This window comes from Erithacus rubecula, assembly GCF_903797595.1.
Source record: "Erithacus rubecula genome assembly, chromosome: 1".
Lineage (NCBI taxonomy): Eukaryota > Metazoa > Chordata > Aves > Passeriformes > Muscicapidae > Erithacus > Erithacus rubecula.
The window spans coordinates 98,551,029-98,575,341 of NC_136658.1; the positions used below are offsets into that span (position 1 = coordinate 98,551,029).

General features: G+C 39.2%; 2 protein-coding genes across 8 annotated transcripts in view; one reads left to right on the forward strand and one right to left on the reverse strand.

Moving 5' to 3' along the window:
- SMPX (small muscle protein X-linked) overlaps positions 1–5,833 on the reverse strand; it is a 37,361-nt gene extending 31,528 nt beyond the window's left edge. For 2 of the 3 annotated variants that reach the window (XM_079320292.1, XM_079320293.1), the window contains exons 1-2: positions 5,676–5,833; positions 2,083–2,142 (exon numbers count right to left, since the gene is read on the reverse strand). In XM_079320292.1, coding sequence (XP_079176418.1) covers positions 2,083–2,121 — 39 coding nt within the window. In that variant the 5' untranslated portion in view covers positions 2,122–2,142; positions 5,676–5,833. Of the gene's footprint in view, positions 1–2,082; positions 2,143–5,655 lie in introns of all 3 variants that reach the window. The other variant, XM_079320294.1, reaches the window with a different exon arrangement.
- The window catches only part of MBTPS2 (membrane bound transcription factor peptidase, site 2), a 208,486-nt gene that overhangs the window by 152,995 nt on the left and 31,178 nt on the right, over positions 1–24,313 (forward strand). For 4 of the 5 annotated variants that reach the window (XR_013776152.1, XM_079320165.1, XM_079320168.1 and 1 more), the window contains exons 1-3: positions 15,511–15,714; positions 20,468–20,616; positions 22,328–22,466. Coding sequence is in view for 4 of the 5 variants with exons in the window: in XM_079320165.1 (XP_079176291.1) it covers positions 15,640–15,714; positions 20,468–20,616; positions 22,328–22,466 (363 nt within the window). In the remaining variant the exon portion in view is untranslated. Of the gene's footprint in view, positions 1–15,510; positions 15,715–20,467; positions 20,617–22,327; positions 22,467–24,313 lie in introns of those variants that run through there. The other variant, XM_079320166.1, reaches the window with a different exon arrangement.

A 24,313-nucleotide genomic window follows, 5' to 3' on the forward strand; every position in this document is an offset into this window, starting at 1 on the left:
GGAAGGGAAGGAAGGAAGGAAGAAGGAAAGGAAGGAGGAAGGAAGGAAGGAAGGAAGGAAGGAAGGAAGGAAGGAAGGAAGGAAGGAAGGAAGGAAGGAAGGAAGGAAGGAGAGAACTGAATGAAATCCAGAAACAAACAAACAAAAAACCAAACAACAGCAAAAAAACCTAGAAACCTCCTCTCCCCTTACCTTTGGGGAAAGCAAATGGTGTTTAAAGATAGAACAATTTTCAGTCAGAGCTGTTCACAGCCTTTTGCACACTGAGAAGGGGAGGTCAGCAATTGTTTCCAGGAGTTAACACACTTTTGCCCTCTATGACCCCAAACTACTCTTGGGAACCAGTTGCTGCCTTTAACTCTCACACATCTGTATTTAGTCGCTATTGGGAAGTGAAAGATTTTGTCTATCTCTAGTACAGTCAGAAAATAGCCATTTCAGACACAGAGTACCATGAAACACTTCAGTTAGTGAGGTGCCTTTACATTCCCATTGCTGCAGCATGATGTACATTCCCCAGGGCACAGCAGTGTGTTTATACCAGCACACAATAGCAAAGGATCATAATATATGAATCACAATGTATAAAAGTAATGTGACAATTTGAGTCATAGTTCTCAGACTGCTCAGAGCCTAATAAGCATCAATTCAAGTGCAAGTCTCCCTACTAGAACCACCTTTGACACAATGCTTAATGGATATATTTTAAATTTTTGCTGTAGTTTTTCTCATGATTCAAATTACCTTTGCAAAAATTAAAGTTTCTTAAAATATTAAACTTAGTGCAGAAATTTAATGCATTTTTTAAATGAACAACCGAGGAGCATTGTTTACATTTAGAAGTTGGAAGTTGTCCTAGAAATAAAATGTAGCCTAAGAAAAAAATGAAAACCAATTAATTCCTTAAAAATTTTTGTATGTGCCTATGGAGTTTAAATTTAAAATGCAAATAAATATTTTTCGGTTATTAAAGATCTCTATTTTTTTCATTCATCCCACAAACATTTCTATAGTCACTGTAAAAGAGGGATGAAAATTTGAATTGAGTGAAATCAAAATTCTAACAAAATGGCATTGTTTTTCTGATTTCAACAGAACTAGAGTACAGTAGTTTGCATGCCAGTAGAATTGATGATGGTGATAAAGAGAATCTGCATTTTCACAGTGCCTTACATCTTCAGGATGCTGCCTAGCCCTGAGTAATTAATCTTGATACACCAATCCATTACATTAGTATTATCTCAAGAAAACAGACAACAAGGAAGACCAGAAATTCCATTTTGTGTTTATTATGTAAGATAATTTGAACTCATAGTAAAACTTCCTTGGAAGTGCATTTCACAAAATACATGGGAATTCTGTAAGATATTCAGCTCAGCAGATATTTTGACCTTTTGACAAGAACCACTAATAACATGAATTAAACTCATTCTTCACGACATTACTTCATGATGATGTTGGGATAATTCTCCAGCTGTTTCTTTTACAAGTATGCAACAATCAACCCCATCCTAATAAGAATATACCACTGAAGAGGTATGTAGCAGACAAGAATCTTTCAAATTAAAAGATCAACATTTCTCTCATTTTCCTTTGGCTTCTAAACAAAACACTTCTTAAACAATTATTTGAAGTTGAGGGTTTTTTTGCTCCATAAGGAATGCAGACATGAAAAACTTCACAATACCCATGCTATCTTTTTAGCCTATAATTCTCCCAGCATATTGGCTTTGTGGAAAAGCCATTAGGCTGCAGGAATTATTTTTACTTAACAGTTATGAAGATACATTGCCATGTTTTGCTTAGATGACCCTCCAATGCCCATAACCTAATACTGCAAAGACCATGCAAGCAAGAGATTAATGAACCTATCTGCTCCAGCTTTTTTATCAGCTCAGATCAAAAGATGATCTCCAGGTCACACTTTTTCAATGCTTTCATATCTACCAAGCTTTTCACTTTAACAGAATAACCCCAGCCAGCACTCCTGTGGTGCTTTATGAGTAAAAATGCATTCTGCCAAGCAATGGAGCTTGAGATTTACTATTTTATTCTATTAAAAACATAAATGCTATCTCTTACCTGAATGGCTTTGACATGTGATGCTGGTTGTTTTGACATTTTTACGACAGAGGCTTATCCCTGCAAGCAAAATTGGAAAGTGTTACAGGCTCTGACATTCTGATAGCTATGGAAGATAAGCTAGAACTTAACCCATGCTGCCTCTTGACAGGCATCCATTTCATCTGCCCAGCTCCTGTTTCCATCTCAGTTTCCAAGTTGCTTAGTTATTCCTTCTGATATCAGAAGAAGACAGAACACCTGAGCTTCACCAATTAATCTTTCATAGCCACAAATGAAGCTATCTCTTTCACACTAAAAACAATAATGAGTAGAGATAAGGAATCTCTCAAACCATAACAGAACTGTAAAATGAATAAGAATTAAGGGAAAGTTTTGAGGATAAACATTATATGAGTATCCCTGTCACAGTATGATTGTGGGAATTACTAGAACTTTCAGTTTAAGCCTTCTATCAAATAAAATGCAACTTGTTAGAAAATATTGATAAATGCAGACATAACCATTTTCTGACTCATAAATCCTTGCAAAACTTTAATGCCTGTGGACTGAAAGTGATCAAGATGGTCAAACAGAAAAGTTCTCCTTGACAATTGCTAGTGCACAAAATAGCCTCCCTTCAAAGTTTTACATCACATAGATTCATTAATTTTCTTTAGCAATAAGATCAAAAAGAACATACTTTTCCATAAAATTATGTGCAGGTGGAGAAATATGGACTGATACAGTATTAATATACAGTAGCAAAGGGAAATACATCAGAGTAAGAAAGAAAAAAATTATTAGCAGATTATTTGAAACATAATCTCAGCCTTTTATTCTCTCCCTGAGAAGTTAGATTTTAACTGGACTAGACTTTCATCAAAGTCTTGTTATTTAACTATTATAATATAAAGGTAGTAATTTTAAAAGCTGAGAAATTAATTCACCAGAGAAGTCACTGATAAACACCAAACTACAGCACATTTTTGATACTGTATTTAATCTTAGATAGGAAGGGAAGTAATGAGAACAGAAATAAATTACATAGAAGAGAAAAGTAGAAATACACTGAGAAATTGAAGTGTGTCAAAGACTTGGGTACTCCAAAGAGTAAAACTGCCACATGAGGCAGTCCCCAAAACAACACATGGATGAGTTGTAGGTTGGCTTCAGCTTGGAATATCAGCAATATCAGCCTGAAATTGTATTGCTGGGACTGACCAGTATATTGTCCTGTATATTGTCACATCAGTTTTAAATCTGTGTACAACGCTGAGCAGAATTAAAAATACAAATGACCTGCCATTAGAGGTCTCCCTCTGGTCACATTCCCAGCTGCAAAAAGTGCTGTCCAAACCAACACAGCACTCAGTCAGAGGACAGTCATGTTCATAAATTGCTTTGGGTTTAAATTGCTTCCACTAAATTAATAAATCAGAAAAAATTCCACTGTGCAAAATAAAACCAGCATTCTTTTAATGAGTTTTATATTGTGGTTTTATAGATACAATCTTAAAATGACAGAGAGTTTAAAAAACTTTAGAATTCACTTTAGTGGATGCAATCTCAGCCACTGACTTTGATGACAAAACACAAACAGATTTCAAAAACACAAAAGGATTTACTGCACTCTGTCTCCTTTAGTTTGGAAAATCTTTATTAGGAGTATAAATAACTGTTCTGTTGATCATTTATGTTTATTCCAAAATAAACATAAAACAATCTCCCAACTGACTGGGAAGATAGGAGTCTTAATAAGTTCGAAAGTTTAATTAATTTTTTAATCAACTTCTCATCTTTCTTATCAGAATGAAAAATGAAAACAAAAGCACAGGAAAATAACAAATAATTTTGAAACACAGTGGATCTACTTCCCAAGCACTGCCACAAAGAAATTCTTGCTAAGATGTACTTCATCTTGCATTCCTGTGCACTGGAAAAACACCCATACACACCTTTTGGGCCACTTGGAGATAAATGGCAAGGATTTACCCTGAACTCAGCTTTAAAACAAGCCCAGCATTGGTGCTCCTCAGCGAGGTGCTCTGGGTTCACCAGCAGTCAGTGTTCAAAATGACTGCAATCAGACACTGGTTCCTAAAGATGGATGCATGATACAATTGTGTAGGACTGCTTCTGGAGGAGGTGATTTTCCTACCAGACCGTGCTGTCCTCATTACCAACAGAGAAATCAGGACAACAGCACACTACAGAGTAAAAATAGATCTCAGGCTCTTTCCCCTTCCCTCCCTTCCCTGAACTTCCCTATAGAGCAATACTGACCATCAATCACAAGAAAATAAACCTTAGATTACAGAAGCATCCATTACTGAAGTGATCAGTTAATTTTTATAAATTCCTTTGTTCTTTCACCATGTGTCTCAGAGAGAGTCAAGAGTGCTGCACTGATTGCAATAAGTTATTTCTGGTATTCCAATCAGCTCTGCAAATTTGAAAAAAATCCCACTTCACCTCATTTCTACAGCAGGATTTCATGTCTCTGGCAGGCAGAGAAATGCAGACACGCAGCCTGTACTCCCTGGTGTCTTTTGGCCTCACCACACCTTACCTTTTACCTTTTATGGGCTGCATGCTGAGCCAAACTGAGAAAGCAATGGCAACAGTAGTTCAGTTTGGAGCTGGTCTATGGCTGCCTTCCCTTGCAAATTTCCTCGATTTGCAGTGAAAGTACTCATGAGCAGGACTACTTGTGAAATACAGGGCTACTGCAGTGAAATAAATGAGGGGTTGGAAGCAAAACTTTGTAAAACAAAGGAACCTATCTTCTGTCTCACTGCTAAAAATAATTTCTGACAGGGCTGCAGCAAGATAATAAGTTGATTTATTCCATTTGCTTTAAAAGCTATGAGATATCATAATGCCATCTTTTGTAATGCACACAGGAGATGTACAGTAGCACACAGACAACAGCAAGAGCCCTCCCCCTGTCCCAGCTGGAAGCTGTCCTCTCCCCCCACTGCATGCATGGCATCAAGCACAACAGGCACTTTGGAGACAGAACTGCAGTGTATTATCTTATTAAAAGGCTTTGACAGGAACTACACAACTGTGAGACCCAGCCAGTACAATGAAAGAAGAGAAATCCCTACTCTGCAGCTTTCAGCCTGTTACACAAAACCTTACTACAAGCTCTAGGCAAATGTGGTCACATTTTCTGTAAGACATACACAATAATCTTCACTATAGCTGCCTGTTAAACTTAGTGAAAGAAACATCCCTTACATCAAAACCATAATGCAATATTTCACTAACTCTAATAAGCATATAGAAAACAATAACCCTCTGCCTATGTGCAATACTCAAAGTCATACACACTTGTTATGAGTCATGAGGTATTTAAGTGACTTTTTGTTTTAGATCTTTAGATCCCCACAGATTATGAAGCAATAACTATCTGCTCTGAATACTCTCTCTGATACACTGCATGAGAAACTAAAACAGGCAGAAAACTACAACTATTGTAGTAAACTCACAGTAATTGCTAAAGAGTTTTCATGAGAGTCTTTCAAGATTTTAATTGACCCCTTAAGATTAGCTAACTTATTTACTTATATAAAAAAAGATCCAAACCGTCAGGTGAGTATGCACACCTCCTTTTGATGCTGAAAGAGGCACCTTCTTCTACCAGCTGAGGCACTGCCTGTGACCCTTTCAATGTGTCTGAAATAGCTCCGATGCTTTCAGCCTGGACGGCACTGAGTGCTGCTCCAGGCTGGAGTGGGACTCGGCAGAGAGGCCAAGTGTAAAAGGGAATTCCTGTCATAGCTTCCAGTTGTTCTTCCTAAATATAGAGTTTGATTCACCCTGTAACTTGGTCCCCTGTGACACTTAACCATGGTAAAAGCAGGGCTCAACTGTCAAGCAGGAGGTGTTGAAGGAACACACCTTTAGGTCCTTTTCCTGCCCTCCCTCTCCCTGTCATTCCAGGCTTTTCCCAATTGCCAGGCACACAGCAGTAGTAGGTAACACAGAACTCCTCCCATGGCATTTGGGGCAGTGTGTGCCTCCCTACGCCACAGCAGAGAAGGAAATCATTATGGAGACATAACTATGAAGAAGTCACCTCGAGGAACTATGTAGGGGAGGTGAATGACACACCAACGTGAGCATGTGCTGCTGCTTTGGGAGCAAAGCCACACAGAGCTGCCTGGGGTGTGGGCAGAGCCTTCCCCCCTGCAGGACAGCCCTGCTCACAGCTCCTGGGCACAGAATGCCACAGTGACCACTGCTGAGCCTGCGTCAGGGGGAGGAAGGCAGGGCAAAGGAGGAGTGTGTGTGTGTGAGAGAGAGAGAGAGAGAGAGAGAGAGAGAGAGTTGTTATAGCTCATGAGGCAGTGGAACATTACACAGTTGTGCCCATGCTGGCTGGAGTATGGTCTTAGTGAGGGCCACTGATGGAAATCTCACAAGCTGTGTGTGGGGCATATCCTCAGGCTCCACTTGCAGAAGTGCAGACTCCTGGCCATCTGTGCATCTTCACAAGGATGAATTTCCCTCTTGCTCACTCCTGTGCTGTGCCTGATCTCCACTGAACCCACAACAGTAATGGTGACAAGAGCAGTGTCATTATGAGCAATTGCTGTCAAGGATCTCCCTTGCCTTTAACTCATTGGACCAATGACCCTTTTAATTTCAAGTATCTCAAAGAAGAAGGTGACCAAGCAGGATGCTTCATTAAGCCTGTGACTCACTCTCCACTGCCCTCTTTCCCAAAAATGTCATCTGGAAGCTGATAAAGCTGATGGCTTGCTCTGGGAGATTGCTGAATGCTTACAGCCACCCCCTTCCCAAGCAGCCACAAGGAGATGGACAACACAGAACCAGGGTCACAACCAGTACATGCAATTGTGTAGGTCAGGACTGAGGGAGATGACAAAGCAAACAGCTCATTCCAAGGAAACATCTCTTCCTCAGAAAGACTGATTGTGCCTGTTGCCAAAAATTTCGAGGCATGAGAGGATTAGTACACTTTAAAGGTGGTGGAGTTCCCAAGAGGGTCACAGAGCTGTTCTTTGGCCTTCCAGGTGGTGGAGACCACATTAAAACAAAGCCAGAATCAGGGAAGTGACTTTACATACCTCCTTCTGAAGGTTCATATTTACAAAAAAGTACCAGAAGGCAATGGAAGAGGCAATGTATTTTTGCAACATGCTCCTCTACATTAACTTCTCTCAATTTATAATACAATAGTAATATTAAAAACTAGCTCTTGAATACACAGTTCTTTCTTCCATGTACTGTTAATTAAGCAAACATATGCCATTGTTTAGATGTTATAATCTCTTCAAATTGCAAATATGCCTAAGAAATATCAGATCAACACTGTTACCTTCAACAAATTTTCATAGCAGAGACAAGTAATTCAATAATCTTAGTGATATGTCAACAAGAAAAGAAACACCTAACACCCAGTAACTATCACACCTGAACTGTATTAAATTGTGAGGATAAAAGGAGTAAACTTAAATTTTATCACTAATATCAGACAATGCAGATCTGAATAGATTTTGAAGGGAAAAGCAGTCTCTCTTAGCATTATTTTCATTGCCTTTGAATAATCTCTGGGATGCACAGCCCCATGACTTGCAGAGTCATCTGGTAAATACATGCAGCAGATGAAGTAGTAAGTAAATAATGAGGCATATGTGCATTTCAGATGATGGATTGTGTCTGGCAAGTTAGGGCCCTGTACATTGACACACATGGCATAAAAATTATTATGTCTTGTGTATAGAGCTCCAAAAGATACAGCAGAAATTCATGTATTTGAAGTGTAAAATCCCAATATAGTTAAAAATAGACTTTAGTGGCATTGCTAGAAGCTTGTCTAATTAATATGCTTCCTGGCACAACTTCCTAGTTTTGAAAGTGAAGTTGATGGTTAACAGAAATGTGTGTGTCTTACTTCTTCACTGAGATATTTCACTGCACAATGTCAGAACTGTTTTTTAAACCTGTCACTACTTAATAGATTTACGTAAATGTTTTGCTTTTTTGAGAAACCTCATGAGCATAGATAAAACCTCCCTGAGCATCCCAAAAGAATTTATTTTTCTATTGTATCCACGATGTTTTAATGTAATGCAAACAGTGTAACACAATTGAAAATGCAAGTCCACACATAAAAAGTCACAACCTCAGCTCACTTGAAATAAGATTTCTTGGAAGTAAGAAGTTGAAAAATAAATTTCTGGAGTTTTGCTTTAAATTATCATATAGTAGCAACATATTATGGATCTTTATAAATGCAAAACTTTGCTTCTCTGTCTTAATCTTAGCTCCATAAATTCCAGTTCATTATCAGGTGAGAATGGTGGGTCCACAATATTAAGTATTTGGCTAACTAATGCCTATCCTTCAGTTCATCTGAATTTTTTAAATGAAGAATATGCAAATTAAAGTTGCAGTGTAACTAGTGTAACTATTCCCTTCAGTCAGCATACCAAAATTACTGGTTAAGATATAAAAATAAGAAACCTGCTATCAGATAGATTTATCAGAGGACTTATGCAGAGGATCCTGAAAAAAACCCCAAACTCACCATCCATTTTCTAATTCACTCAGGTTTTATTCGTGTTTTTTGGCTCTTTCCACTTAGTAAAGATGCTCCCATGTAATAATGACTTGGCACATAGACTTGATGAAAGGCAGAGACTTTTAGCAATGGTACCCAGTCCCATAGCCATAACTACAGAAATTTAAAACATAGTGGAGTTATCAATTTTACCAGGCATCACAAACCATTCCTATGCTTGATTTTAACAGAAAGCAACTCTGAATCATAGATTGCAAAAATGTATCAAATCTCAGCAATTTTGTCGGAAGAAAAATTGTTTGAAGAAGTATCACCTACTGGTTGTGTATGTCTTCTCATTTTTCCCGACCTCTACTTCTTAATATCAAGAAAAAATCAAGCACTCACTCCTGAGTTTCTACTTGTATAGTTATGCCAACTACAATAACATCAAGCTATTTAAATAATGAATGACATAAAATAGACTGCAAAAATGTTTGCTGTTATCTAGCAGGCAGGAAATCAATACAAAACATATCAAAATTATCTGATTTTGTTTCTGTGACATTTCTGGGCTACTAAATATTAATTCAACTCCTGCATGCTCTCTTTCTTTTCCATAGAAAAGCATGATGATTATTATCAGAGACTGTTCCACAGAGAAATAATTAGTCTTGTATTAAAGAGATGGTCTCATTAAAGGCTCGCAGTGACCTTGTTCTGAATTTCAGAGTCACAGCATCATGAATAGTATTGTGAGCATCATCTACAAATTTGTATTAAGTTCTGAAATTTGCCTTATGAATACAACTCATACAAATTCTAGAACACCACAGCTTTGACTACTATTGCCCAGAGCCATGTTCTCTGTTGCTTTGTATTGTGTAAAATTAGTTCTAGTTACCCAAATGCTTTTGGTAACTGACACATCATGATAATGATGATGATGATGACAATGACAATGATGATGATGATGACAATGATGATGTACAAGCAACAGTTTTTTTTTTCCACTTTTCTCTTGGTAAATTTTAAACAGTACGTCTGGCAAAGTCTGGCATAAGAAAGAGTAAGGCTAATGGTAGATTTTGAATGTGAAATTTAAATTACATGCTGCATGCTGGTTTCTGTAAACATCATGTCTACTGTAATGATTCAGACTTATTTGGAAAATAAACAAAAAACATGACACTGCACCATCAGCAAGTGATTTTGACAAAACAGGAACTGACTAAATCACTGTTGAAACTTTCAACAGAGACTACTAATTGTGTTCACAAATCAGGATAACTCAAGAAAGCATGCAATATGTCTTTCAATCCCATCATACACTTATTTGATGATACCCATTCCCATTAGCTGATCATATCAGCTGTGCATATTAGATGTTGTCAGATTAAGACCTTAGCTGACTGCAGCAGGGAATTTTGCTGTTGACTCAACCCAGAGATATATATGAGAACTAGGTACAGATATACCAGAGGATTTGGGGACTCAGAACCACAGAAGGTAATTTGTTTATCTGTTGTGATAAAGCATGACAAAAAAAATTGCAGCTATGGTCCCTCAGTGAGCACAATGATCTGAAGTCTAACAAAGAGAACAATGACTAAGTTCTGCTGATTTCTCCTCAGAATGGCATATTGAGAGGAAAGAAATATATGTTTGAGACACTAAACATCTCTCTGGTAGAAAGATGCAATCAGAACAAGTAAGATGAGGAAATGGGCTGGAGGAAGCAGAATGACATTGTAAATAAATTAATGTCTTTAGATAAAAAGTTACTGTTCAAGGACAACTGCATCAATCTGCTAAATTATATGTGATATATCAATCGGTATCTTTGGTTTGTACCTGCTGAACAGAAAATAAAAGATGAAGATCATTAAATCGTGGGTGTGAAGATTTTTAAAGTTTGAATCAGTATCAGGACACTTACCTTAGTTCTCAAGAGTCATAAGGAAAATATCCTTACCTTGTCACACCTCCAATGTTTTGAAAAAATAGGGCCATTAAGAAGGAATGCTTTCCTTGGTGAAGAAATGAATAAATCTACTAGTCATACCTGTCTATAAAGTAGTCAAACATGATCTCTAATAAACTTTATTTTTATTTAATCAAATCTGCTACAGAAACACTTTTCAATTATCTGTGGCTTCCTGCCATACAAATATTGAAATGTTCAGAGAGAAATTGCCAAAAGAATTCAGTGTTGGCACAGAAAAATAAGTCCTCCAGCTGCTCCACTGAGCAAAGATGTTTTCCAATACAATATCAAATCTCCAGGATCAAACAGTGTTTCTCTTAGGAAATTATACAAAGTAGTTTCAAAAGTCTTCACATATTACTTTACACCCATATGAATTAGAGTAGTGGACAGGCAGTATCTTCTATACATGGATAAAAACAAGCCTGGAAAAAGAAACTATATTCAGTTGTTTCACTCCATCTCCTCTGGCTGTGCAACAAAAGCTCTTTAAAGTACAGTTTACTTCTCAAGGTCTGGAGCTAAAAATGATGCTTGAAAATAATTTATCTTGGAAATTACTTTTGAGAACTGCAGGCTGCTCTGTTCCTGTGCCACTGGTGAGGTACTGACTATACTCTGACTAGAGTAGCCATGAAGATGTTCCCTGTTTCATTGCAGCCAACCCTCAAACTATTTATTTTTATTAGTAAGAAAGGAAATGTTCTTAGCTTGGTCTCCTAACATGAAATGGTCTGTGTAAGGCAAGCCCACAGTTTTGTCATGGATAGTTCACAGGTGCTCTGGCTGACAAGGGGCAGAGTGGGTTTGTGTGCTGGGACACCAGCTAAAATTCGTTTTTCCACTGTGTGCAGTGCTGTGTAATCACAAAGCTGCTCCCTTCTGTCCCTGAGGACTAACAAAACCAGTGCTGGTTTAACTGAGTGCTGTGATGCATGATGAAGCAATCCAGGAGCTGCTTCAGCCACCTGTACAGCCCAAGTGGGCAGTTCTGGGGATATCCTCACTGGTTCATCCTGTGCAAGACATTCCTATTGTTCAGAACAGACAACTATCACATATGCACAGATGAATCCAGACTGGATGGGGCCCTGAGCAACCTGGTCTAGAGAAGGTGTCCCTGCCCACGCTGGGGGACCAGAGCTAGATGGCTTTAAGTCCCCTCCCAATCCAACCCAATCTATGCTTCTATAAAGAACAATGTTCCAGGCTTAAACAGCCTAGGAAATTATGAACTACTGACTACTCTGTCTCAAACTGTCTCACTTTGACTTGTTTATGCTAATGCCACTTCTTTCCCCAGGTTTAGGGTTTAAGGCTGCCCTACAGGTTTTGGGGTTCAAAGTTGATAGGGCTAATGCTATCATGTGCATTTATTTCAGTTTACAGTTGGCATGAAACAATACCTATCAGACTGAAACTATTCCATTTATTTTGCATTCTGCAGCAAAATATAGGACTGCATCCATAGGGACCTCACAGGTCATTTAAAACAAAAAAAAATTCTCTCAAACCTTAAAAAACAATTGTTTGATATTATGCCCTTCTGTGGTCTCCTCTTTCACTGATAAGCTCTTTATTTCCTGTAATTTAGGTAAATTCACTTTCATTGATAGACATTTAAAGTTGTAAAGGGCTCCTAACATAACAGATAATGCAGATTAGCTGCTCTCCAGTAGATTTTCCTCATGTATAACTGCTAAATGATCACAGAGGATGCAAGCAAGACTACAATCTAAAAATGGGTAGCATAAGCCTGAAATGAATATTTTTATGGAAATTATGATTTATAGAACTGTAATATTCAAGCCACATTTCTCAAGTTTCTCCATTACCTTTGCTTTTCTTTAAAGTCTGATACTTATTTCTCCTTGGAATGCAACAGCTTTGGAAGGCCCTCTCTTTTATACAATAATATTACTGAGGTAATGAAAACATATATTTTCTTCATACTTCTACAACCAATGCTACACACATCTCTGTAGTGTACCAGTCGCTGTATGTCTCCTCTTTGTGTCAGATTTCTTCTTTCTTCTGATCTCTTTATTTCCTCCAGAAGCAATCTCCTAACCTGCAGCAGTGCTTAAAGGACCATCTATTTAATATTCTCCCACGGATTTCTTCTTTCATGCATTCCAGTCTGTACTTTAAATTCTCAGGCAGGCTTGGAGGCTCATTCTGGAAACATTCATGTACTCTGTAGAAGCATCCCTTCACTTTAAGCTACACTGACACAATAAAAACTAGCAGAAATTTATCCCAGTCTCCTTTCCTGTCCTTAGCTCATCTCCATGCCCAATATTCTAAAGGTGAAGATGACTCAGAACATAAGAAAAACCCATTTTCTTTCCCGAAGGCTCAAACACTTATCCAATCAATTCATGTTCTGATTGTAGTGTCTTCAAAAATTTACAACCTCTCTTTGACAAAATCAACATCTTAGCTGATTTTAGGTCTGAGCCTTTGATGAACTTCAATTGGGTACAATTCCCCTGAAGCCCTGCAAACCTCTTTAATATAAAGGGTTTTGATAGTGCTGTTCAGGGTAGTTTTATTCCTATTTTGCAACGTGTCCTCTGTGGTAATATCTGAATAACCACATATTTACTTCAATGATAGATCAAAGTTGAAGAGATTAATAATTAGACATATTGTTAATTAATCTCAAATAAATACATTTACCATGTCTAGAAAAAGATGCCTATGATATTAAATTATTAATTGAACCCGATAGCATATTAATTACTGTATTATTAACAGATTATATTTAGTATTTACTTGATAAATTATATTTAATCAGTAGTATTGTTTATGAGATATTTTTTTCCCTGTCTAAGCTTTTTGCATGGACTTCAATACTCTTGTGTGATGACTGATGTTTAACTTTCCCAACATCCTTAGACACTTGCCCAGCTGAGGTGCAGTCACGCCCCTCAGCTGTGACTCCTGACACTCTGACAGCTGAACTGCTCTGGAACAGCCTCTGGACACAGTGACTCACGTGGGGACTGCAGGGCTTTCTGCTCTGGCCACTGCTTCAGCTCAAGACCTGGCTCTAGTAAAACCAAGCAGGGGTAAAACGTGTATCAGTATCTGTGCTACAACATGTCACAGTCCACAACAATTTAATTCCATGGGAACAAGGATAAACTTTGCCTCTCTGCCACAGGCAAAACACCTGCTCAAGTTACCCAAGTCAGAACACTGGGGCTGGCAGTTCACTCAGAACATTCATATTCTGCGTTCTAGAAAATTCTTATTTTTGTTTCTTTTCTTGAGATAAACTTTTCAGTAGTAAAATATAGACTGTGTATTTTATTTTCATTCCCTTTTTAGTTGCACTTCTAATTTCTAAGAAAACTTAATAAAATTCAAGTCTGTACTTTTGTGGTACACTAATTGAATGTTGAAGCAAAAATACAATAATGTTACAAAACTTGGTCACCAACTGGTTCTTTAAACATGTCCATTTTAGTTTGCTTTATTTCAGTGAGGGTGCAACACTAGTAAAAGTACTTGTGTTCTCAACTGTTTGAATATAATTCCCCTCCATTGTTTCTGAAGACCACCACTGGTTTGTAGCCTATATATTTATATTAAATTCATGTTGGTCTATGGAACAACTTGAGTTTTCAACCAATAAGTTGTAGAATAAATCATATTTGCATAATTTCTCAATGATTTGATAAATGTGTTAGACTGGGAACCAGTGCAGAAAAAAATCATTATCAGATCTCAATATTCTGTGACTGTTTATAACTCCTTTTAGATGCTGGGGACATCTCAAAGTCATCTATGTCAGTGCATAAACTCAAATTTGGTTGCATGCAGGGCTGGATACACTTCCTGTCATTCTTCAGATTTTATGTCCAAATGAAGTTCTTTCCAACGTTCTCAAAAGGCATGAGTCAACACGGACAGCTTCCACCAAAAAGTAGTGTTGTTAGAATGATGGAGAATTTAAATGTAGGGGGAAAACAATCCCTGAGTTGAGATAAAAGACAAAGGAATTGAGCAAACACAAGTAAAAGTCAGCATCCTCTACTAGTTCAGCTCCTGCTCTGCACACGCAAATGCCCATGATGAGAGGCTGCCCAGGGCTGTTTTCTCACTTGCTCTGGAGGTCAAACACTGCAAATAACAAATGCTTCCTCCTCCTCTGCTTAGTGTTCATATCTGATGCCACATGCTGTGGAATATCCCTTTGGTTAATTTGTGTCCCAGCTGTATCCTCTCCCAGGATCCTGCCCACCCCCAGCCCACTGACGGCAGAGCGTTGGACAGTGTTGATGCTGTGCCAACCCCGGTGTGTCACCAGCACCTTTGTAAAGTACCAAACCAAAGCCGTGAGGGAAAATTAACCCCGTGCCAGCCAGACTCAGGCACACAGACGGAGAATTAGCACTGACAGTGGCCTACGAAGGAAATACTGGCCCACGAAGAATTTGCTTAGAAGCCATCCTCACAAGCAGCCTCACAGAATGATTTTGTTTTGTAACGAGGTTGATGTTAAATTTCTTAGAGAACGTCAGCAGCTAAAGGGAATCCTGTTACTCTCTCGATACTGAAGCGGTTCCACAACGTGCTTTGATCTTGCTATCACAAACGGCGTTTATTCTCCCGCGCAATTTCTGGACCATGACCAGTGGAGCCGCTCAGAGAACTCAAAGCAGCAGCACACAGCTGCGGAGCCTTCAGGCGAAGGAACGTCAACCGCCCGGGAACCGCGCCCACCGCGCCCGCCCCTCCCGCCCTCAGCGCCCTCAGCGCCCTCAGCGCCCCCAGCGCCCTCAGAGCCCCCAGAGCCCCCAGCGCCCTCAGCGCCCTCAGCGCCCCCAGCGCCCCCTGCGCGGCCCCGCCCCTCGCCCCGCCCACCCCCACTGCGCACGCGCCGCGCCCCAACGCTGCCCCGCGCCTCGTGACGTCATGCCGCCACCTGCCCGCGCTCGACGCGCTGCCCGGAAGCGTCCGCCCGGGCAGTAGAGGCGGTCGCAGAAGGTTCCGGGCACGCTGGGTTCCGGGGCTGCCCCGCTGCGGCGCGGCGCGGCCCGCGATGATCCCGGTGCCGGTGGTGGTGACCGTGCTGGGCGGCTGGTGCGCCGTGTACCTGGCGGACACGCTGCTCAAGGTGAGGGCCGAGAGCGCAGGGCCGCACGGGGCCGGGAGGCGGCAGCGGCTGAGGCGGTGCCGGCGCCGGGCCCGCTGCCCCTGCGGCCATCGCCTCCCGGAGCGCTCGGCTGCGCGCTGTGCTAAAGCACCAAAGCCGCCAAAAGTTAGGGGCAGCAGCTTGTAATGTACTGCTGAGGCGGGCCCAAGGCATTTTAACGTGCTGTCTGGAGTTTGTTAATATTATACTAACAAAACCTGAAAGACGCCTTGTTAGTTTGCGGTGTAGAGTATGCGCTCATAATGACGATTTTCCTAAAAAAAAATGTAAAAAGTAATGCGTATTTGTTTCTTTATAATGGCGTTAATTTTACTATAAAATAATTAGAGACCTCGATACAAATGCTTTTTCAAGGAAATAAACTTTGATCCTTTGAGAATACTAGGAGATGCATCCTTTTCCTCCTGATACAGGGGGAAGGTTTAAAAAGAAAATACACCGAGACATCATTTGTTATATCTGGGATGCATCTGTGCATTGCTCGAGTTTCATTAAGTGGTGTGGTGTTCTTTTGGGTTTTTTAAAAAGATTCAGAGGTACGATTTCTAAGACATGACCGAAATTGCAAAGAATGCCTGCAAAGTAGGCTGTGTCCTGGTTAAATATAAGGGTAAACAAAGTGAAAGGTTTGATCTCTAATTCTTAATTTTGTAGTCCAGGAGCTGCATCTGTTTCTGCCAAGGCAGATAAGGCTCAGTGATATGAAAGTACAAAATGTGCATTTTGTCACTCTTGTAAAACATAGGAAGAAATACAAGAAAATTCAGGTGCTTGGAAAACGTGGAAAAGTGTCTCCCCCTGCAGCTAATTGGAGAGCAAATGTAGCTCCCTTAATGATGGAAGCTGATAATTGCAAAATATGAGTCTGTACATAATGACAAATACCTGATGTCATTTACATGAAGACTTCTCAGATTAACACAGCAAGTCTGTGTTAAGTATTTGGGAAAAAAACCAAAAGAAAACAAAACAAGCCAGCATTGTTTTGAAACACATGAGAAGCTTGGCCAGGTCCCAGAAGAAGGTGCTCTGGCTGCAGTGAGACACAGCAGGAAGGTCAGCCAGGAGAGCTTCCCTTGGCAGCAGCTCTGTGTCTGGTGAAGACGTGGGCTCTGGAGCAGAACTGAGCTCAGGTACCAGATCTGTTGTGCCATGATACTGAGATCATTTGCATCTCTGGAATTCTGAAGATCTCTTTCTGCATTACACCATAAAATTGTGTTTTTTGCAAATAAGGAGACCCACTGCACTTCTTGCAGCTGCAAGGGGGGAAAAAAAACCCCCATACCTTGGGGATATATATATATATATATATATACACACACATACACATATTTGATGCCTGATTTATGTTGGAAAAGAAGGGGGAATGCCTAGAAATTCTACAGCATGAGAGTCCAGGAGTTAAATTTTAATTCTAATATTTTAACTAAAGGTTGGCCAAGGAATCAATTATTAATAATCAGGAATTATGTGGGAGCTGTCTACTTACTGGTAGATCTCATGCTGTACATCTCAGTCATAGGTTTCACTGTGAGTACCACAATTGAAAAAGAATTTGGATTAAATAACCAGATTTATATAATTAAGAAGCTCAGGTTGCTTGTTTTTCTGCTGGTACTGTAAATCTCCACCACAGTCACAACCCAAGGCTGCTAGCAGCCACAACAAAATTGTACTGTTTAATTGATTGCACTGTTTAAATCTCAAATCACTTACAATGTAATTATACCAAGAGGATGTACAGAGCATGAGTGAAAATTAATGTGGGAGCCATGTGCAATCCTGTTGATATTTTTGGTGAGAGAAGGATGTGTGCTGTAACTTGCAGTTAATGTTTATTCTGTAAGCCTGTTCAATGTGCAGTGTGTTTTGGTCAGTTTGTTCCTTTACTGGTTTCATTCAGATTTTAAGTATTTTAATTTGACAGTCTGACTCTTAGAGTACAGTGTAGAAAGTATAACTGTCTATAAATGTATTTTTGCCCAGATAAATGTACATTATATGGCTAGAATTAAAAGATACATTTGTGTCAGGAAGCTAGAGCTATGCCAAGTCAAGCTGGAATTCTGAACATTGTCCCTCTTGTTGCTCCTCATTGTGCCACTGCCACTGTTTTTGCTGAAGCTCGGACGCTATAAGAGGGAATCTGTCAGACCCCTAAATTCCTTCTCCCCAGCATCCTAAGTCATCACATTTCATTCTGCCTGAAGGATCAGGAATGAATGAAGGGTAGGAGACTGTCCCTGCTTCTGCTGTGAGAAATAAATGATGCATTAGACACATTCAGTCAGGGTTGGCTCTCAGCTTTTAAAGTCAGGAAGCTGAAATGATTCAGAGCTCTTGAACAGATTTTGCCAGCAAAGAGGAATGTTAAGGACTTCTGCTTGCTGGCAGATACCAATGCAGCTCCTGGAGTATTTAGCAGATGTCCTGCATTTTAGAGGCTTACGTAAATAAATAGGTACTGCTTTTATAGTAAAACTAATCTAACAAAGATCCCCTAGATCTCAAAGAAGCAGAGCCAAGGCTGGTCTGAAAGCAGCTTGAAATGAAGCACACCAGTGGATGAGGGTGTGTGTATAATGTGGTGATCCCACTGGGATCAAAATAGAGGGAGCAAAACATTGCAAAGAGCTTTTTAATATATTTTGCAAAAGTTTGCCATCTTTTAGTGATCATGAATAACATTTGCAGAACTTGTGAGGAAAATACAAAAGGAAAAATTTTTGGTACCTTCCTTTTCCACATTTGACAGCTGTATGGTCAGTGATTCCATGTTTCTCATGGAAAACTTCATATTGATTTGTCTTGCTAGGACAGTGGGGCTATGATGTTGCCAGAATGAATTTGAAGGGATGAATCTGTGGCATTTCTAGGGAAAAAAGTGGGGTTTTCATGTGATGAAAGCAGCAAATTTTCATGTGTCAAGTCAGTGTATCGATTAATAGAATAATGTATTAGGGTGGTTTTGAGGGTTTTTTTTGCGTGAATGAATACTTTTTTTGGTTTTTTTTCTTTTACTTCACAAAAGACAGGTTCTCATATCAGAGGAGCTTAATTACCTATGCATTTTTGTTCTTAATTATGTGTTAGATTATGTGAGGAGATCTTTTTCTTTGTTTCCTTGGCTTATGTATCACTATTTGTGTACAAGTCTAATAATCTTAGGGATCTCTTGTGTTAAATTAACAAAAGCTGATATGATTATGGACACTAAACTTATTGGTGCCATAGGAAATGAGTGGTGTTGATGGGAATGCATTACAGTGAAACTATCTGATGGTGCCCTCACCATGATGCCCTCATCAGATGACAGAACCAAAATGTGCCTGAAGTCTGTAAGGTGAAGAGGAAGCAAATGACACAGAAATATATAGGCAGAAAGGATAAATGGTGTAATAAGTGATATGGGAACAATGACTCAAATAAATGGGTCTCACATCTGAGGAAATTTGTTATTTGAAATAAACTTTCAGTGTTCAAGTTTCAATTCATTTGATAAAATGAGAAAAGTTGTTAATACAATTGTTCAGTATGAGATCCTCAACCCCCACCACACTGTGGTGCAGGGCAGGAGGAATGCAAAGAATTGGCAAGTTCTAAATTTGTTCAAAGGACCAGGGACAACAGCCAGAAACTTCTGAAGTTCCTTGTGGGGGAGGAGAAGAGAGCCTGATGTGAACTACACATTGTGGATGTGTTCAGTAGGTGCTGCTGCTTGTGGGGAGCTTTGGAGCAGTGCTCCAGTTCAGACAGCTCCCAAGACTTGTCTGGGTTGTGTCAGAGACACTCCTGCCTTGGGAACTGCCCAATGTCAGAAGGCTCAAGGCTCATCTGTGCTTTTCCTGAGCTCTGAGTTCCTCTTTCACCTCCAAGGAAAGCATTTCTTCATCTGGGTTTCTGACACAAACTTCCATGCAGCAGGTGACTAAAGCCTATTGAGAATGCAGGTGCCATAAAGTTAGCAATTGCAAAAACCATGTTATTGGTCTATAATTCAAGATAATGCTGCAGGTAAGTATTAATAGGTCACATTTATAGGTCACATCTCATATCAAGAGAAATATTTGGAACTATTAGAAATATCTTGAAATGCTGGGATGTTATCACAGTGAAACTGCTATTGCAATACAGGTTGATAATTTTAAATTCCTTGTGGCTTTTTGTTAGTCTGATCAGATATTCCAGACCCTCTTTAGGCATAGTATTTGTGTTAGAAAAATAGACCTCGCTTTCATCCTTACTAACAGGTATCTTCAATACTGAGCCATATCTCATCTACATTAGAAAGTTTTTCTCAGCTGGAGGCTAAATAAGCATTTTTCATCATTGCAATTTTTTAAATGTATATTGGAATGTAATTGCATGTTGAAAGAAAAGCATCAACAGTCTGTAGCTTTCTAACCCGAAAATAGAACGACTGAAAGTGATTTAACTCTAGGAAAGATGATGCAAGACCTTGTTTGTCAGGTGACTCTGGATACCCAGTCTCTCTCACAAAGCTACAGTTGTTGGAAGTGACATCAAAACAGTGGCATATTGCATATTTCCATATTACATATCGCACCTACCTATATGTCAAAATGCAAATAACGTGCAGGACATCTAATTGAAATCATACATGTGTTTTTATATAAAGATCACGTTTAATGCTTGGTCACATTAGAAAGTCTTCCTGGAATGTTTTGGTGGAGCTGTGTTTGTTCTGCAGTCCTCCAGCTCGCTGAAGGCGCCGTACGAGGACTGGCTGCTGGCGTCCGGCGTGAGCGTCTCTCCCTTCCACCTGCGCTGGCAAACTGCTCTCTTCAACCGCCAGTTCTACAGCTGGGGCAGATGGAAACCCAGATTTCTCTACTTGTGGTATGGACTCTGTGCCTTTTGTCTTCTGTCAAATGCAGAGTCAACAATTGAACCTCTCTGGTGTCTTTCAGCATTAGAAGGGCAGTGGGTAGACATGGTTATTTTAATAGGCTAATGATGAAAACAGTTAGTCGTTGCTCTAATTGTACTGTGCCAGTATAAGTATTTATCCTCTGCTAAAAGTTACACAAATGTAATGCAGGTTGCATATTGATATTCTATAAACTAAATATCCTTAAACTATTTTTACCTATGATTTGAACTCTGCATAGTTCTGAAGAGTGCAACTATTACATGCCAAACTGCATACAGAAGTAAATCTGAAAACAGCTGCTCGGATCCTAGATCTTTCCCAATGCTGTAGTGCTCTCCCAATCACTAGAGTTTACAAAGTATTGAGAGACAGCTGTACTGAATTGTTAATCCCTGTCCCTGTAGTTAATCATTGCCCAGACACTCAGCAACAATACCTGCTCAGAAGCACCTTGCTTACCTTCTGGCTTTTATGTACCTTCACCTTTCCATGCAAAGGTTGCACAGTGCTGGCAATGGGTAGATAATTAGGGTGGTTTAGTGTGGATTCTCCTGGACTGATTTAGAAAACTATTGTTCAGTTGCCTTCCTAGCCTTACTTTGTATCTGCTCTGAAAATATAAAATGAGTAAGGTTTGAATTTCTTTTCATTTCCTGTATTGCTACCCTCAGTGAGATAGTAATAAAAGAGAGATCTGCTTCATATTGGTTTCTCTAGTATGTAATGATTTTGTAATAATCAGTCTGAAATAGCATCTATATCAATTACAATTTTTAATGTGTATAATTTATTACAGTATAATGTTTCCACTAGTCTCTTTAATTAACATTGCAAGTACATGTTGCTTAAAATAAATCTTCTAATTCCCAGTGAGCTCCATTAAGGCTGATAAGAGAACAGTTGTGCTGTTGTAAGAGGAAGAAGGACTGGTATTGAAGTGTTTTAGTTAAAAAGAAACTTATCACATCCTTCAACTGTAGCACAGTGTAAAATAATAATAATAATATTAATGCTGAATAAAAATTTGTCAGTAGGTGGAGTGACATGAATTGAAATTATTTTCAACATTGATTTTAATGAAAAATTGGTGAGAAGAATGATGTAGCTTAAGAAATTGGTGTTAGTATGGTCTTGCAGTTGTACTTTTTAGTTGTTCTTTAAAAAAGATTGTCTCATTTATTGTTCTTTAGCCTGTTTTCTTGTTTGTGAGAAAGATTCAAAATCTACTGAAGAAGCTTATATATATAAGTACATAAGCTGCCCCATAATTTGATCCAGATCTCTAAATATATGATGCTGTGGTGCAGCATGGTCAATTACACATTGTTGTGTTCTGTATTCATATAAATTTATGTATTCATAGCTACAAGCAAGTTTTACAAATTGGGTAACTGAATAAAAGTATTTGAAAATTGATCAGGATATGGTTTGGATGTAAAACATTTATTAAACAAGGAGAATATATGTTATTTGTATAATTATTATTGCATATTATTGTTATTAGTTTCCTTTAGCATTTTTGTACTGGATTGTTGATGAATTGTGGTAGCATCAGGTAAGTTTTGTCCTGTGTTTTGTGCAGTAACTTGTGCTGTAAAGCAGAGATTTACATAGCCAGAAATGACACCCTTTTCCTCTTGTGTCTGTGCATTGCTGAACTGTTTGTTCTCTGTGTAGGTTCAGTGTAGGCATGGTGTTTGGAATACTTGCCATGTTTGGCTCTGTGATCCTGCTTGGAAAGACCCTGCTGCAGACTCTGACCCAGATGCTCACCGAGGCTCCAAGAGCCCAGAACGATCGAATGCTGCAAGTTGTGGTGAGTGTTCCCCCCTCAGGTCTTTGAGAGCTGTGTACAGATCTCAAGCAGCTTCTTAATGGGGTATGGGATGCTTAAATATTCCCATGCAAGAATAACCCAACTCCTGATGTTCATCTACATGAAAATGTGCTGGTTTTTACCAGCCTTTAAAACGGGGGAGGGGATATAGTAAAAGGGAAAATGAAGGCAAACATGTGGAAGAGTTTATATTCAAAATCCTCAGGAGTGAGGATTGGATAGTCATTTTGAAAAGCCCTGAATTCTAGTTCTAAGAATAAAATTACAGTTCTAAGAATATGAAACTGAGTTAAGTACTTGTTTCCTGTGAGCTGTGCAGTGTAGATGCTCTGGTGACCTTAAAGTTTGCAGAGCTCATACATAATTGACAAGAAGAGACAAGTTCTGTTTCTTTTAATGCACTACAAAACAGCAGTGGAAAAGGAAAGAAGGGCAAAAAGGTTTGTGTGATAGTAGAAGCTGAGTCATTAGTGAGGAGGTATTTTTTGATATTTCAAGGACTTATGACTTAATTTACTATGTGAAATTTCAAGTGCTGTTTCTGGCAGTATCTACTTAAAGTCCAATGATATATTTGATTGTTTTAGGGTTTCTGGTGCTAGACAATATATTGCATGGTTTTAGAATGGAATGCATTTCACAGGATAGGAAAGATTGCAGATACTGTCTTTTTAATTTCTTTGCAAGACAGTAATTGAAGAACTGACATTGCCTTGCAACACTTTTAACTAGGAAGGGTTCTTAGTCACCTTTTTATAGCAGGAGTGCAATCTGCCCAAAATATATGGTCATTTTCCAGAAATTCAGAAAGTCTTATGGGATTGTTCTGCCTTCTGCTACATGGCTTAGAACAGAGGTGCCCAGTCATGTTACTCCCTTTAAGTGCTCAGCTATTCAAGAGAACAGATGTTGAGAATTATGTGCAGACACAGTAGACCTTCCTGTAAGCACTAAACTGACTGCATGCAGCTAGACTTACAAAATGGCATGAGGCAGGAAGCCTGATTTAGCATGTGCCATAAACTCAGTGGCCTTGGATGGCTGGGTCTGTTTCCCAGAAGGAGAGTGAATTTACAGAGTACAGTATGTGTTGGAAAAAGCAGGCAGTGAGACCTGAGAGAGAGCTGCTGTCACTGCCACTGCTGTCCCCTGTCCAGAGCCTGCTCCTGAATTACCTCCAGAGGCAGACAGGAGTGGGCAGTCTCTGCATTGTGGAGGGCATGAGCTGAACGTGAGACAGAAAATTTTGTAATTTACATTCCAACAAAATGTGTACTAACTTTTCTGGAGTAAGGAAAGCCTCTTTTACATCTTCGTTTTCTGAGGTTCTTGTATGGGTCCATCTACTGTGACACCTGAGTAAAGTGGTCATTGACAATATATTGTCAATGTGGAGAAAAAAACAGACACAACCAAAGTAAAGGTGAGCCTTTGGAATTAATCTGGTGTGAACTGGAACAATGAGAGTTGAAAAGTAGGATAATGTTCACAATTTCAATGTGGACTTATTTCCTCAGTGACTGCATACTGACAATAGCACTGCATTCAAACCAAGGATTGTCTGGCACTGAAAACAGTTTAATAGATAGGGATAAAGTAATGTCATGTGTGGGAATAAGGTTACCTCTCCTAAATTGAGTTGTGGTTCTCTTCCTTTCTTACCTCATTCTTTCTGAATGGTCACAGTTGTGTAATTCTGGCTTTAGCAAGTTTCAGTACTCTTTTTAAGGGGAATGTAGTAGTGTAAATTGACACCAAAAAGAGACTTTTGTGGTTGCAAGGAGGTTAAGAATGACTTAGGAGGACCTTCTCATTTAAATTATTTG